At 41.8% G+C, this 15,872-nt stretch overlaps 1 protein-coding gene across 1 annotated transcript in view; it reads left to right on the top strand.

Moving 5' to 3' along the window:
* srgap1a (SLIT-ROBO Rho GTPase activating protein 1a) overlaps window positions 1-15,872 on the top strand; it is a 63,547-nt gene that overhangs the window by 44,660 nt on the left and 3,015 nt on the right. Inside the window, 10 exon segments of the mRNA XM_025056375.1 lie at window positions 1,600-1,633; window positions 2,166-2,226; window positions 2,691-2,768; window positions 2,863-2,997; window positions 5,979-6,084; window positions 6,388-6,612; window positions 8,087-8,166; window positions 11,348-11,528; window positions 12,911-13,048; window positions 14,816-15,203. Of these exon segments, the coding sequence (XP_024912143.1) occupies window positions 1,600-1,633; window positions 2,166-2,226; window positions 2,691-2,768; window positions 2,863-2,997; window positions 5,979-6,084; window positions 6,388-6,612; window positions 8,087-8,166; window positions 11,348-11,528; window positions 12,911-13,048; window positions 14,816-15,203 (1,426 nt within the window).

Here is a 15,872-nt window from a genome sequence, read left to right as displayed (position 1 = left end):
GTGACTGATTCATTTTAATCCTACAGTTCACAGAGAGTTCAACTCACAAACACACACACTCTAGGAATGAATCTGCTACATGGTTTTTGAAATTCAGTGGACACCACCAGATTCTGAATGATGTAATAAAATCCTGCTCTGCACTGGAAAGTTGGTAGAGCAGTGTAGTGAAAATACACCCTTCTGTCATTCGAAGAGTGTAAAAGATTTGCGAGCTCAAGGACACACACAGAATGTTGGATGAGAATTTGCAGAAGACCAAAACTGCACTGTTTACTTGTTCTAACACATTCTTTGTATTTTAGACATCCCAACGGGCTACTCAAAACCCACACTGGCACCCGGCGGGCTCGACCCCGCTCTGTTTTTAATGTTAGGTTGTTTAATGGCAATTTGGAGTCATTTATCAAGGTACCAGATATTGGTCTGCCCCCATGACACACTCTTCCTCCCCCTCTTTTTCTTGTCTTGCTCTGGCTTTCTGGATGTTTTGGTGGGTTCTCCTTAAAGCGTCTTAGCTTTGATTTATTTTACTAACACCAAAACAACAACAACAACAACATATCTGTGCTAAGAGTCTGGAAATATGGCTTCTAAGTCAGTGAGCTCTTGCAGTTAGAGCCTGATGTAAATGGGGTGTACTGATAGATTTGGAGCGCTGCAGTAAGAGAGGATTGGCAGTTGGTGAGATAAATGTTCGTCCTCGTCAGCTCCCTTGACTCAGTGCTGACCTGGCATCACTCTGGCAAAAAAGAAAATGTGTCTCCTCCACCTCAGGAGGAACAGGAGAGGCCACTTAAGCCAACAGAAGAAATGGCAGTGGAGGGAGTGGGTGCTAAGTGCTGCCTTCCCCCCTCTGCCACTTCACTGCCTCCTACTAAGGGCCAAGTCTTTCCTGTCCAAATGTCATTGTTTTCTTTGGGATTTGATGCCAGCACTGAGTGGAAGGAAGATGAGCTCATCTTGGCTACGTCCACATTGGTCCATTTTCATCTACAAATGCGTACAGAAACACCTGCTCACTGTGAACCCAGGAGGTTATGGTTCCGCTAACGTTCCGAGATCCAGTTTCACAACACATCACTAAGTTACAGTTCTTCTAGTGGTTGACATGGTGTTCCCATTAGGCCAAGTGATTAGGGTTAGTTACAGGTTACTACTGCAAGGCAAGCAGGATTCCAGGCACTGGATTCTTTTTGATATTTAATTTGCGTTCACAAATGCCAATCATAAATTGGTTCAACATTCATGACTTTATTATTTTTTGTCAGTCCTGTCAGCTGAATACATTATTTCCTACTCAAACACAATATTGTTCATCCAACAGGAGCGTCAGCTCCTGTTGATTTTAACATTCCTCTGGACTGGAGTGGACTTCACACATAGTGTACTGTTAAGACTACTACTGTTGGTTCTTAAAGACACAGGTTGTTTTTTTTTTTGGCAGTGATATCTTCTCAGTGTAAAGGTGTAGCGGTATGTATGTAGCCTTGGTACAGCCTTTGGTTGGCTGCCTGCTGTGGTCCTAATTTGGGTCTTGCTTTTTTCCCCTTTCTTTTTTTTTCTCTCTTTTTCCTGACGCTTGCTCCATTTCTCTAGCCGTGGACGACGGAACTCACATGCCAGACATCAGGTAGACAACTTGAAGCATCTTTGTGGGCTCATGCTGCTTTTCTCTGCTCACTTTCTGTTGCATGTCTTGGCTTTATTAATAATTAACACCATTTTCTCTGTCTGTCTTATTGTTGACTAATATTTTTGAGAAGACCAAGACGGAATTTACTTTTGACATAAATGCCTTGATATATATTTTTTTTTCATTTTTGCAGGGCAAAGCCACTGCACTATGAATTTGGTTGTTGGTGTGTGGTCAGATATGCTTTTGTCAATTTAAACACAGATTATAAGTATAACTGTGACCAAAAAAGTAATCACATGACCAGTTAATAGTTATCACTAGTTAGTTGTGTATCTTTGACCTAAAATGTAAAATTTTACAACAAGTCTGTCTTGGTCATCTCTGACAGTGTTTGCCTGTACTTTTTACCAGACAAGAGCCTGGCCATCATTCACAGCTATAGAATAATACTTTGTCAGTATTTTTTGTCTTCTTTGATACCCTTCAAAAACAGAAGAGTAAATTTCCTCCATTTTTTCCTTTAAAGGACTCTGGACAAGCAATTCCCCGTGTGGTGGAAAGTTGTATTCGCTACATTAACTTGTACGGTGAGTTGGTTTGATTATATTCATTCATATCTGATATGGAGAGTTTCAACAACATGCCATTGCTTTGGGCTTGACTTTGTACTCCTCGCTGATTTCCAGGCATTGACTGTTTGGGGTGTGTACAGTATTTCATGTTGCCTCTTAGCCTTAGTTGTAGTCATGGAAAAATGCAGATTTCCTTCACAGTGTAGTTTAGAGTCAAACAGCCTCATATAAAAAAAGCTGCATCATTGGCTGATGGTGAAGGAAAGACATCCAAACTAATAAACTAATAATGTTGCAACTGACACTTGACCTTTCCCTTTGGTATGTCCTCATCCTACTCTGACTCCTACTTATGACTCATAGGTTATTCTCAAATACAAAAGTAAAGAGGTTTAGAGAACTGGATGGACATTAAGTTGTGAAAAATAAACTTCTTTACCATCAACATTTCACCGGTTTAACTGTCCTTTCCTGTGCAGGCCTCCAACACCAAGGAATTTTCCGTGTGTCCGGATCCCAGCTGGAAGTCAATGACATCAAGAATTCATTTGAGAGAGGTCTATGTTTTTCCTTGAACTAAAATGGGTAAAATATTCATATTGTCAAGATGTGATTTTTGTTTTCTGACCAGCTGGGTTTTTTTGTTCACAGGGAATGACCCTCTGACAGATGAGGAGAACAATCACGACATCAACTCAGTGGCTGGAGTTCTCAAACTCTACTTCCGAGGTCTGGAGAATCCACTTTTCCCCAAAGAGAAGTTCAATGAGTTACTCTCCTGCATCAGTAAGAACATTAGTGTTTTCTTCCACGATCTGTAGTTAAATATTTATTTCTAACTTGTGTTTATTTCACTCTGAGAGAATGTTGATACTCTGAACTGAACCACACACCACACAGGAGTGCATTTACCAGAGTTGTTATGAATTCTTCCATATTACAGATTTATTCATGAGACATTTTAGTAGGTATAAACCGCCTCTTTCTCTGGTCTCGATGAGTCTTTCCTGCTGCTATAACCCACCACTAGCCTGAGCTCATGGATCACTTCAGTTTATTGACTTTGTGCATTCCATGTTAAAAGTGTTAAAGAGCTACATGTCCTTGGTTTAAGAGATATCCCTTGGTATCAATCCCAGGAGTGCCATCCTGGAGTGCTTGGGAATCTTATAACATATAGCTTATCCTCAGGGACTTAAAGGATTTTAGAATCCTCTGTCTAGATTCCATAAATATTTTACAGCTAGTGGAACAGTGTTTTTTCCCAGTCGTAATTCTATTTACTCTTGAAATGCACCTGTTGCCTCCACAGACCTTATTTATTTAACAACACCGACACTAAAACTATCGTATCACCTCACAGAGGTTGTGTTGTTGCAGGAGCAGGTTCCGGGGTTCTTCTTCCACCTTAAAGGCAGAGGAATTTTGGTTCTTAATTTAAATGTCATGTGAGACGTAAAATGTTTCTCTCACATTTATTAATACACCCACAGAACCCCTGAGATGACAATTGCTCTTCATCAGCGACGAAGGGAAATTAATAGCAGAGAGCAATTTACATATATTTTAACTGGTGTAATTCACTGACATGTAATTCAACCCACACACTCACCCATTACACTGGAAAGCATAATACTGTCTTTTTCATCAGCAAAGAGCGTCTTTATTTAACATTGTGTGTGTGTGTGTGTTTGTGTGTGTGTGTGTGTGTGTGTGTGTGTGTGCGTGTGTGTGTGTGTGTGTGTGTGTGTGAATACCACCCTGTGGTGTTTGGTCGACTACTGAGGAGGCTGCTATCTGTCATATGTGACACTTGGTTTTACAGCATTGTGGTGGAATGTCAGATGAGCAGGGTTTGAGCCACTGCTAAGATTACAGTGGAGTCTTTACAAAAGTCACAGTCACATAATGTGATTCTGTAGTGTAGCAGTTATCACTCACACACCTGGCTTACACACCAAGGGTCCTGAGTTTGAGCCCCGCAGGAACTTAGCTCCTCTCATGTGGCATGTTGCAGCAGATCCGCCGTCAAAATGAAAATTTCCCCGTCGTGGGATCAACAAAGGACTTCGAATAAGTTTGTCAGTTCAAGGTTTCCTCTGTTCTTCAGCTCATCTTTTAAAACATGATGTGGAATTTTTCTTTTGTTAAACATTTCAACAAGCAGAACGCACAATATGACGCAATGCTTTTTGGCCAGGTATAGAATTACACGTCTGTACAGAGGGAGTGATGGGGATTCCTTGTTTAAATGTCAGTAACTGCAGTGTGGGTTGGATATCTCACAGGCTCCATATTAAAAGCCTAACACTTCTTCCATTTGGAGCAGGTTGTAACAGCTACACCATCTCTTCTCCCAGTCAGCACCAACTGACCGTGTGCTTCCACCACAACATATGGTGACCTCTGATATCTTTCATTCTGGATTTTAAAAATTACTTTAAAAAAAAAAAACAGTGCATGTTTTTGCTGTCAAGGCACTCAGCACTCTATAAATATTAGCTGAGGTACTCTGGCACATCCTAGAATCCTACATAGGTATTCATGAAAAATGGAATGCATCACAAGTATCCTAGAATCCCAAATCCCAGATGGCACAGAGTGCCTGCAGGGTGACAGGACTATTTTTAGCAGCCAGCGCAGCCCCAGCTCAGCCGAATAAAACTGACTGCTTCAAGTGGCACAGCGGAACAAATGCAATTGTATTTGATAATATTAAGATTGGCTTAGTCTGGTACGAACACAACCCCAAGATCCAGACTGTATGACTCTGTCTAAGGTGACAGAGGTGACTTTGTTACTGACAGTTGACTCTTTTGGGGGTTTTTTTAAGGTAGCAAAAGGGGAATTTTTCCTGCTTAGGACAAAACGAGGCAGGAAAAATGACTCTATCTCCACTTAGTTGCTTGTAAAGAATGCTGACTTCCTTTTTCTTTCCAATTTGGTGTCAGCAGGAGAAAAACAGACAGAAATGAAGGTCAATATCACAATAAATGTGTTTCCTGGTTCCAGCTGTTCTTGTTAGGACCCCCGCCCCCCCCAATTTTACAGCATTATTATTCCAAATCCAGGCCATAGGTTGCTCACATCCATACATGACATTACCCACATTGACATTGACATTTCTTTACATCATCACAATCACTTTAATCCAGGGGTAGGCAATTAGGTCCACAGAGGGTCGCTGTGGCTGCAGGTTTTTGTTCCAACCAAGCAGCAGCACACCTGATTAATCAACTGCTATCAGTCAGACAGTTGATTGGTCAGTGATTGGTCAGTCAGTGTGTTCTGGATAGGTTGGAAGAAAAACCTTCAGCCACAGCGGCCCATTGTGCCCAGGTCTGCTTTAATCCATTGTTTCTCAATGGGGACATGACAGGTGGGGCAAGAGAAACAGGAAGAACATTTTCAAGGTTGAAGTGATGATGGCACAGCTGCACTTTTATTTTCTCTTTTCCTCTGTGTTATGTGATGTTACCGACTTTGAGTCATTATAAAATATGATGATGGTTGGTGCTAGTTCAATAAATTTGAATTGTAATTTCAACAAATATGTCAAGAGCAGCTGGTGCTTAAAAATCAACATTTGTTCAAAATAGCGATAGAAAAAAAAAGTTTGAGAACCATCATAACCTAAGGAAATAGGACTATATTTATATAAAACTGTACTAATGTGTATTATGGATGCTATTGCTGCCATCTTAGTATCCACTGAGAAGAAGCAGAATTTGTTTTTCTAACATTATACACTTGTTTTCCTACTGTAGGAGTAGACAACCTGTATGAGAGAGCACTGTACATCCGTAAAATCCTCCTCACCAGTCCCAGATCAGTCCTTGTCGTCATGCGATACCTTTTTGCCTTTCTGAACCAGTAAGTTTGTCCAAACATTATATCCATTTTTTTTTTCCAAGTTTCAGTATGGTTTTTAATTTTTCAAGATGTGCATTATACACCTCAGGTCTTTAACAACAATGATTTTAAAAACCTTATGGGTTTACACAGTAGGTTGAATTGTTGTTTTAATTTTGTTTTCTTTTATTTTCAGTCCACAGTAGCCAACCTTAAATTTTAGTTTCCCTTTACCACCTAAATGTACCACATTTTATCCTGTAAACTTTGACATTTCTGTAACTGTTTTTTTTTTTTTTCTTTTCTGTTTCACTCTTGAAACAGTTTATCCCAGTACAGTGATGAGAACATGATGGATCCATACAATCTGGCCATATGCTTTGGCCCGACCCTCATGCCGACACCTGACAGCCAAGACCAGGTCTCCTGCCAGGCCCATGTCAATGAGATCATTAAGACCATCATCATCCACCATGAGACAATCTTTCCTGACGCCAAAGAACTGGATGGACCTATTTATGAGAAATGCATGGCTGGAGGAGATTATTGGTAAGGAATGTAGATGTAGAAAAATACATTTTTTAAAAGTGGAAACAGTGTCTGCTGTGTGTCTGTGGAATTGTCTATGCATTGCCTAATACAGCTGTGTGTATTTAAGATTCACAAAGAAAGCCTCACTTCTGTTTTGGAACACGTCTTTATGGAACAAGAACGTGGTTCCGTCCTGCTCTTGGTTTGTCCAACATGCAATTGTGCACAATTCCTCACAGCTGCAGATGTGTCAGTGTAAACTGATATAAGTAATTACTCACTCAAATTAGACGTCTGTGGTTGCAGAACATGACAGGATACAGAATAACTCAGCGCAGACTCCAGGCAGTGGTCTGCTTAATAAGGTGAAACTCTCTGAAACAATAACTTTATTCATCAAAGCAAGAGCCAAAGAAACACAAAGAAAGGTCAAGTGGTGCTCGGCTGCTAAGTAGTTGTAAAAAACACACATGAGACAGGATCAAACCAGAAGTTCCATCACTCTTAGCGTTCGTCTCTACCTCGTCTGCCCTTGTTCTTTTTTTCCTGCTCTCTCACATCATCTTGTTATCATCAACTGACAGCGATTCATCCCAGAGTGAAGCTAATCACCTGTCTCAGCTGGACTCTGTCTCCAGGGAGGCTCATGAAGCCATGGGAAGACCTGTTGGCATGACAGCAGAGGAGACAAACAGCAAAATCTTAGGAGTGTGTGTATAAGAAATTCAATAGAGACCTAATGAAAATGGTTTTTAAAATGTCACTTTGTCGTAGGTTATAAAAGCTGTTGTAAACTTGCGATTGTTGTCCATCTTAATGCTTCCGTCCCCTTTCATCAGATATAGATAGATAGAAATGAAAAAAAAAAAATAAAAAAAATATTAAAAGCATGTACAGGCGGTCATCAGTTTACGATGTCCTGGACCTGTTTCTGACGTACATTGTTAGAACTATTTTGCACAGGAACTAGCTGGCAAGTGGAGCGGACGACTATGTGGTTATGCAGAAGACAGCTTTGTTTACATCAGGGGTTCTTAACCTGGGTTTGATCGAACCCCCGGGGTTCGGTGTGTCAGTCTTGGGTTCGGTGGAGGTCAAGACACACACACCTGACTCATACGATTCGTGATGACACGCCCCCTGCTTGTCCATCACCGAAGGGTTCGGTGAATGTGCAAATGAGTGGTTGTACATCATACATTGGATTGTACTACATTCACTTCTCTTTTCTCTTTTCGTTTATGTTGTTTTTGTTTTCACCCTTCTTTATGGCTGTCAGGTGTAAGTCAGACACACTGATGTTTTTATGTCCTTGAATATGATGTTACCACTGTGTCAGATAGGTGAGTGACATAGGTCCATAGGTACAGTATCTGAGTTCAAACCTGTGGCAAAAATCTACTTATGTCAGAACTCTGACTGTATCACCACATGAAACATTTTATCACTTAACACCGTATCATTTAATACGACTTGCTTGATGTCTCTGCAGTGAAAGCCCCTACAGTGAGCATGGAGCCCTGGAGGAAGTAGACAATGAGGGAGAGACGGAGACACATACAAGTGAAGATGGTGAGTACCTAAACGTAAGCTATGAGGTATTGGGTAAAAGGCCTGTAAAGTGAAAGTGCATCCAGAAATGTGTTTCATACAAAAAGGAAAGTTCCCTCGTGTTGTGGTATTATGGGTTAAACACTCTGATGCAGTAACGTCAAAGGGCTGAGGGAACGGGACAGTCAGTGATGGACGTCATTCATATTCTAATGAAGCTTTTCTCTGCAACTTCACAGCTACTATTTACAAATTTCCATGGTCATGGCCAGCGAAAAGCTTGGGCGTAGACATTCCATTTACAAATTTCCATGGTCATTTGCACCCAGCGAAAAGCTTGGGCGTAGACATTCCTGTAATATATTTTATTTTAAAGCTCTAGTGTGTATGTTTAAGGGGAGTAAATCAAGATTATTATGAAGTTATTTTAGTGCCGTCTTCTCTACATGTGTACACTCAACTGAAGTATGGATTTCAGTTGTTTTCAGTATGTCTGAACAAGCCCTATTTAAATTGACATCATTTGGGTCTCCCCTGTCCTAATCACGGTGAGTTGACAAACTCAACATCCTTTAGCTTCCATGGTAAAGGCTCCATGTTTGCTTCATTTTGTCAAAAGTCAGAGACATTTAACTGCCCTATTAATCCACCCAGTAGATTTTCCTAAACCCTGCTTTCTAGAGTCTGGTGTAAAAAATAATGTATCAGAAATCCCCTTCTTTGTTCCTATAATGTTAAAGCACAATTCTAAAGAAATGGGAACATGAAGAACACCAGACTCCTGTAGCTGTTGGAGAGAATAACAGTGTTCTCTCTGGCATGGGTAGGACTGTGCAAATGTTCCTGTGATCATAAATGTGGCCTTTTGTTGAAATGAAATGGAGAGCGGTCGTACGGGGCCAAGTCAAATAATGGCCAAGTTACTTGACTTTGTTGAGCCTAAATCTTGAAGAGAGAATCAGTTGTTGCTGTTAAACTTCGAGGAAGCAGCAGACAGGACAGAGAGGTTTTGCTAATTTCAAAGTAATGAATATCTGTGACCGAGACCTGACCAGATATAAACAAGGTGGAGTGAAGTTTATTCTATTGTTGAGCCAAGTTTCATGTTCTCCGGAGATAACAGCCATTCTTAAACTAGTTTTCATGGTGATGGCAACTATCACCAAGATTTTCACAAAAGTTATATTTTACATTCTTCCAATGTACAGGAACTATTTAAAAAAAAGCGAGGCATCAGCCACATCCCAGTCTTTACTACATACACGGGGCTAGTACATGTGACAGTGTCATTGGGCGTGGCTGTCACACAGGATGATAAACTGCCTGTTTTAAGAGTGGCACTTCTCGCACACCATCAATACATTGACGTTCTATCTGCTGGTACATGCACTTCAAGGTCAGAGGTGAACTAACTGGCACGTTGGTCATATATCTCCCTCACTGGAATACAGCTGCATGCCCTCCTTATCGAGTGTCACGGCAGAAATGCTCTGTATGTTGGTGTTTATAAGTTAAGAGTCGCTCTGTTTCTGCTGTACAGGAATGGTAAACCTTTTCATTATAGTACATCTTGTATAACTTCTTTTGCTTTAGGTTGACACGTGGCATTTGTATTAAACATGTGCCACGTTTTGATTCTCTTGAACATGTTCTTATCCTGCTTGGAGACTCCTGCTGTGCTTGTAGCTGCAGATAACCAAGTCTAATGTGTGTTTGTAGCACAGAAACAGAAGGGGGGGGGGTACCCTGCTTATTCTTTTATACCCAACACCAGGGCTATTCTCTGCTATTTTTACGCACAAAAAAAAGCAACATCCACATCGCACCACTGACTCATGTAAGACATCTGACAGTTGAGTTTAATCTTCAACCTAGGTTTAACTTTTCTATAACTTTTTCAATTCTAGTCATAATAACAGAGAGTGCATGTGTTTTTAACCAAATGTAGATGAAACTGCAATTAGTCTCTGGTTTAATTTCAAGATGGGAGTTTATAGTCTGCTGCACTTGGCTCCATTGTTGTTATTGCAGTGCACATGATGTTGACCCTTTTCAAGGTGATGGACACATTTTCATAGGTCAACATTTAGACTTAAAAGGGAGAGACCTAGATGTAGAGATATTCCTGTTGAATGTATTTAATGGTCTTCTACCCTGCAGCACCGCCCAATCAATTCAGCCTATAAATCCCTGCTTGTCGTGTTTCATTGGAGTGAGGCTACATTCACTCTGTCAGTGCTAACAGAACTGTAATACAAGGAGGGAGGCAGTAGTAGAAAAACTGAAAAAAGACACTGGGGAAAAAGTGAGAAAAACTTAGTTCTGCTCTGAGTCATGGATATTTTCTTGTGTAGCCCTGTGTCTGTAAAAGACACAGTATGTATGTCTCACTGGCTTCCAGTGGCAGATGTGGGCCTTTGTCGTGTACTCTGCTGCCCTACCTCCCCGTTTATAAATAGTGATGCAGGATTGGGGTGAGGCTACACGTATCTAGGGACCCCCTGTCTGACCAAAAGCGAGAAAGTGAGATTGGAGAACGGCAGGAGTGGGAGAGAATGAGGGTTAGAGAAGCTATTTTTAGACCTGAGTTGTTGTTGTGCATTCATATTGGTTCAGGATTGACAGGAGCCGTCTTGCAATAACATTGTTTGTTCTCCTGGATGCACTTTGGCAAAGGATTTTATTTTATTTCTGTTTTTTTAATGTTAGTCAGTTGATGAAAATAAATCACTATATTGATTGCTTAGGCTGCCATTAGTGCTGCTCCACTACTACAGTCATACTCATGTCACAGATCCAAAGGCATTTCTCTGCACAGTTATTCGGTATTAACCAAGGCAATCCAATGATCTCTGTAGTGACTGCTATGGCCCTGAGTTATATGGATCTCCAGTAACCAGCTTCTATAAATATCCTCCTAAAGCTCCTCTGGGCTCATTGTGGCCCTGGTCTAGTGTTGTTGAGCTGGATTACTATTGACTGCCACTGAAAAGAAATAAGTGGCTCAGCCCAATTTAAACTCAATGCTTAGTTAGGAGTGCATCCACGTGTGTAAACATGTCAGTGTGTGAACCAAGTCAGGGCCAAAACCTGCATAAAAGTGACCTAATGTTACACTGGAATGTCTGTAAAAGTGACCCTGCATGATAGGAATTTGTATTGTCTTTGCTTGGACTGATGAACATGAACTCTCTGTTGACAGAGGGCGAGCCCATTGAGGCCATTGCCAAGTTTGACTATGTGGGGCGATCCTCCAGAGAACTGTCATTTAAGAAAGGAGCCTCCCTGCTGCTTTATCAGAGGGCATCGGAAGACTGGTGGGAGGGACGGCACAACGGCATCGACGGCCTGGTGCCACACCAGTATATTGTCGTCCAAGACATGTGAGTGTGTTTCTTTCTGTGTAAATAAATACCTGTGAAACAATTAGTCCCAGCTCAAGTCAATATTACCACGGTTTATTTGCTGGAAATTCATAATGCGAGCATGCAGGGGACCAATGATTTCCTGTAGTTGATTTGTAAGAACCTGATACCTGATTTGGCGCCTTTGCCCAGAGGCAATGTCTCTGTCATTGGTGTGGAACCCCAGGGTTCACCTCCTGGGTAAGATCGAATCCCTGTTAAGGCAGTTGGTACCTGCCCCCACGACCTGGTAAAGGGAAAAGGATGGATGGAGTGATACAGTACCTCATACTGACACTGCAACTTGGATTATACCGCTATCAATCCGATACCTTCTTTTCTCCTTCAGTATGCCGTTGCTGAGGCGATAGTGATCAACTCTTTAGCAGTAAACTCAAAGGTGCTTTAAAGTTTTGGTTTAAAGAAAAATGTTCTCCTTCATGACTTTGGCTCCATTCAGCTTTGGAATCCTCTCCATCTCCACGGTCCTTCACACACCCTCACGTCACCGCCCCAGTCTCTCAGAGCTAACGAGCAGACACTCTGCCATGGTGACCACTGACTGCCGGTGCCTAATGAACTGCACTCAACGTCTCATTAGGACAGAGACGAAGTCACTCCAATCACTTAGTAGCTGGCCAACACAACTGTGTTCCACGTTACTTCTGCTCTTCTTTGTGGACATATACCACGTCTTGATTAATAATTCACCAGAGAGGGCACTGTTGATTGGGGTGTCTCCTTGGTTAATGAAAGAGCAGGGGAATTTACTGCTGTGCATGCTCCCTCTGTACTAACTTCCTGCCCTCTACTTAAACAAAACAGGACGAGTAGTGGAAGAGGACACAGGGTCACAATCTGTACTTGTCCCATAAAAAGAGTAAAAATAAAACATCCAGAAAGTTTTATGCCAGATTTTCCTTTTCTGCTGTGATTAAACAGATAAAGTGTATCAGCATTGATACAGATATGATCTGGTAATCGCTGTGTTGTTAGAAGCTCTTGTTGCTGCCACCTGACAGGCAACAACTAACCCCAGTAAACTATCACTCCCTCGTAAAAAAAAAAAACGTACATCACACATGCGCCTGTGTGTGTAACCGCCACAGTGCATCACCAGTACATGCAGAGGGACCCACCACTATGACTCATCTGACTTCCTGAACCTTGTGGGGAGAAGCGGAGACACGCTGACAGACAGGAAACTTAAAGGAGTCCTGTCTTTAAACAGCATGGAAATATGAACAGATCGCCATATTGACCACAACCCCTTTCTTTCTTATGGAGTCTGTTTGACTGTAATTTACTATTGTTCTGTGTCTCAATGTGACTGTATGTGTGTGCGTGTGTGTGTGCTGCAGTGATGACAACTTCTCAGACACTCTGAGTCAGAAGGCTGACAGTGAAGCTAGCAGCGGCCATGCTGGGGAGGATAAATGCTCAGGAAAAGACCTCAGCTCGCCCACTGACTCCAGGATCTCTGAGGCCTACATCACCAGGTTGGGTTTTTTTTAAAACAGCCGTATGACTGCATTATATTGGACTGCAGTGTTGAATGTGCTATTTTAATAATTCACGTGAAGGGATGTGCTGTCTTTTTTTACATTGTATAAAGGCCTCACAGAGGATTTTCTCCTCTTTTGGTATATGAAATAAAAATACCCCCAACCCAGCAACAATAATGCAAACACACACACATACATATATATGTATGTGTATGTATATATATGTATGTATATATATATGTATGTATATATATCAATAATATATATAGAAACTTTTAAAAAATGAATTGAATGAGTAGTGTTGTTGTTATTATTATCATTAATGTTCTTACTCATTAACATTAGAGCTGCCTCTTAGCCTGTAACGCCATCTCTTTAGAATACCTCTAACATGAGCAGTTTGCTCCAGTACAGTATGTGATTAATCGGCAGTGATGCATTTACTGCCTTGTCCTGTTACCTCAGCCCACCTCCCATACTCTCTTCTCACTGACCAGACGGGCCACATTTTATATTTAGGTATCAAATAACCATTTCAGGTTGCTGCTTAGTCATCAGTGGCTCATGCTGGCATGACGCTTTCTCTCACACACACAGAAAGAGGATACACACATCACATCAGTCTTTGGCAGCGGCTGTCGTTATCAGGACGGCACTTTGCTTCATCACTGACGTTTTTCTGCCGCTGTTCTCCTGCGACCTTGAAACACCTCCTCCCAGCTGCTGCCAAACACTTGACCTTATTTATTCACAGCCACACTCACCCGTTCCTCTCTTCTCCACTGTTGTGATGTTGATGATTCAGACTGGAGACAGTTTGTCCACCACTGCAGGTATCTACGTGCGGATGAAAAGCATATCTGAATGACTTAGTCAAACATCATCCTTTTAATCTACAACACCCTCCACCTGTCAGCAGGTCTCAGATGATTTCTCCGTCCCCTCCGTCCCCCGTCCCCCCCACACACACACACACAACACTCACTCTTCTGCGCCTTCATTTTGACAGTCCCTGCTGGTGTTGAATCTTTTAACTGATCTTTATTTAGATTTTTTCCCCCTGTTATGTTATTTATAAATGGCTGTACGCCAGGCAGGCAGGACTCAAGGCAAGAATATCTGCCATAATTATAGACAGTCTGTGAAGATGGCAGTTCAGTTACATTTAATAATTATAGTCAATTCATTTCAAAGAGAAGATGAATATGTAATTTCTTGAGATTTGGCTTATAGTTAGCCCAGACTGTAGAATAGAAGGTCTCTCTGATGACAGCCTAGAATGAGTTGCAGTTCATGGTTGTAAAACCCTGCTCCATATGAGGACTAATAATATCAAGGCCGACGGCACCTCCTCTAGGTAGTAAGTAGTTCCTGCAGTTGTTTTCTGCTAAGATTTGCCAACCACTGTGCCACCACCAACATCAGAGCCTTGACTTTTTAATATTCATGTACATTTTCAAAAATGTCTTCTGTCTTATCCTATACACACTCTGATCCTTGTAGTTACTGAGAGATTTGAAGTTTGAACTTGATACAATCAGAATTCAAGGTAAACTGAGGCCTGTACTGCTATTTGGTTAGTGTTTCTGTGCATCTGTTCATTTTTCACTTTTTCGATACTCTTAAAGCGAAGGGTTTAACCTAATTTTGTTGCATAACATTTGTATTGTTATTTTGAGCACATTTGGGTTCAACAAAGAAGAAATATCCCAGTTCTTGTTTGGTCCTTTTTTAATTGTTCCTGTATATTTATCTCCACAGGCACAAGAAGAGATCCGAGCCACCCTCTCGAAGGCCACCCGCCCGGCCTACTGATGTCCACTGCATGGTGCACACCTCCCAGCAGGGTCACAGTGGACATGGTGGCACCCCTGTGATGGGCTCCCCAGTTCTTGGCCACTTCAGTCCGCGTGACATGCTGCGGAGCCGCAACCACATGCCCATGGATAGCCCCGAACGGCGCCGTCGCACCGGTCATGGCAGCCTGACTAACATCAGCCGTCACGAGTCTTTGAAAAAGATGGAGAGCCCCCCGATTCGCCGCTCCACCTCCACCGGCCAGTACACAGGCTTTACAGATGCTCATCACCACCATCATCACCACCATCACCATGGAGGCAAGCCACTGGACCCGGAGAGCATCGCACAGGTCAGCGCGGGACGAGCGGCGACCCGACCGCAGCTCCCTCCACCATCAAAGCTCTGCCCCGCCCTGTAAAAACATAGTCAGTCCCTGTCTCCTGCTTCCTCTGGCTGCAACTGTCTATGTGGTGAATTCACACAACAGACAAGGTTCACAGGCAGACACTGACACTGGGACCAACACATTTACTGGTCTCTTAATACCCTCATTATTAATTGGAATTCTCAAGTATCCCAATGAAAAACAAGTATTGTTTTGGGGATTCTTGAAAGTCGTAGGTGGCCTTTTTTCAAATTTTCTCACCTATTCCTGAATTATTGGGGCTGAAATTATGCTTGTTCTAAAGCAAAGGCCACATCTTAAACTGTGATTAACTCTCTATTTGGAGATTTCTTAAATGACTATACAGTACATACAGTCCATTTCATACATTCACTCTGACAACATCAGTAGCACACAGGCGGAGACATTTCTCTGTCTGTAAAACCTTTGTGTGGTTCATTTGTTGACATTGATTTTTTCCCCTTTTCATAAATACTCACGTCTCCTAAAAGGTTGGTACTCTGTCAAAAATGCCATAAAAAATAAAATCAGTTATTTGTTCACGAAGTTGCTAAACATTGAAAGAAAACTCAGAAGCGACAGTCGTGTCAGTGTCATTCAGGTTTTATTCAG

This window comes from Cynoglossus semilaevis, chromosome 6, assembly GCF_000523025.1.
Source record: "Cynoglossus semilaevis isolate Cse_v1.0 chromosome 6, Cse_v1.0, whole genome shotgun sequence".
Classification (NCBI taxonomy): Eukaryota; Metazoa; Chordata; class Actinopteri; order Pleuronectiformes; family Cynoglossidae; genus Cynoglossus; species Cynoglossus semilaevis.
Note: the sequence above shows the minus strand (reverse complement) of the source record. Positions and strands in the feature narration are given on the sequence as shown.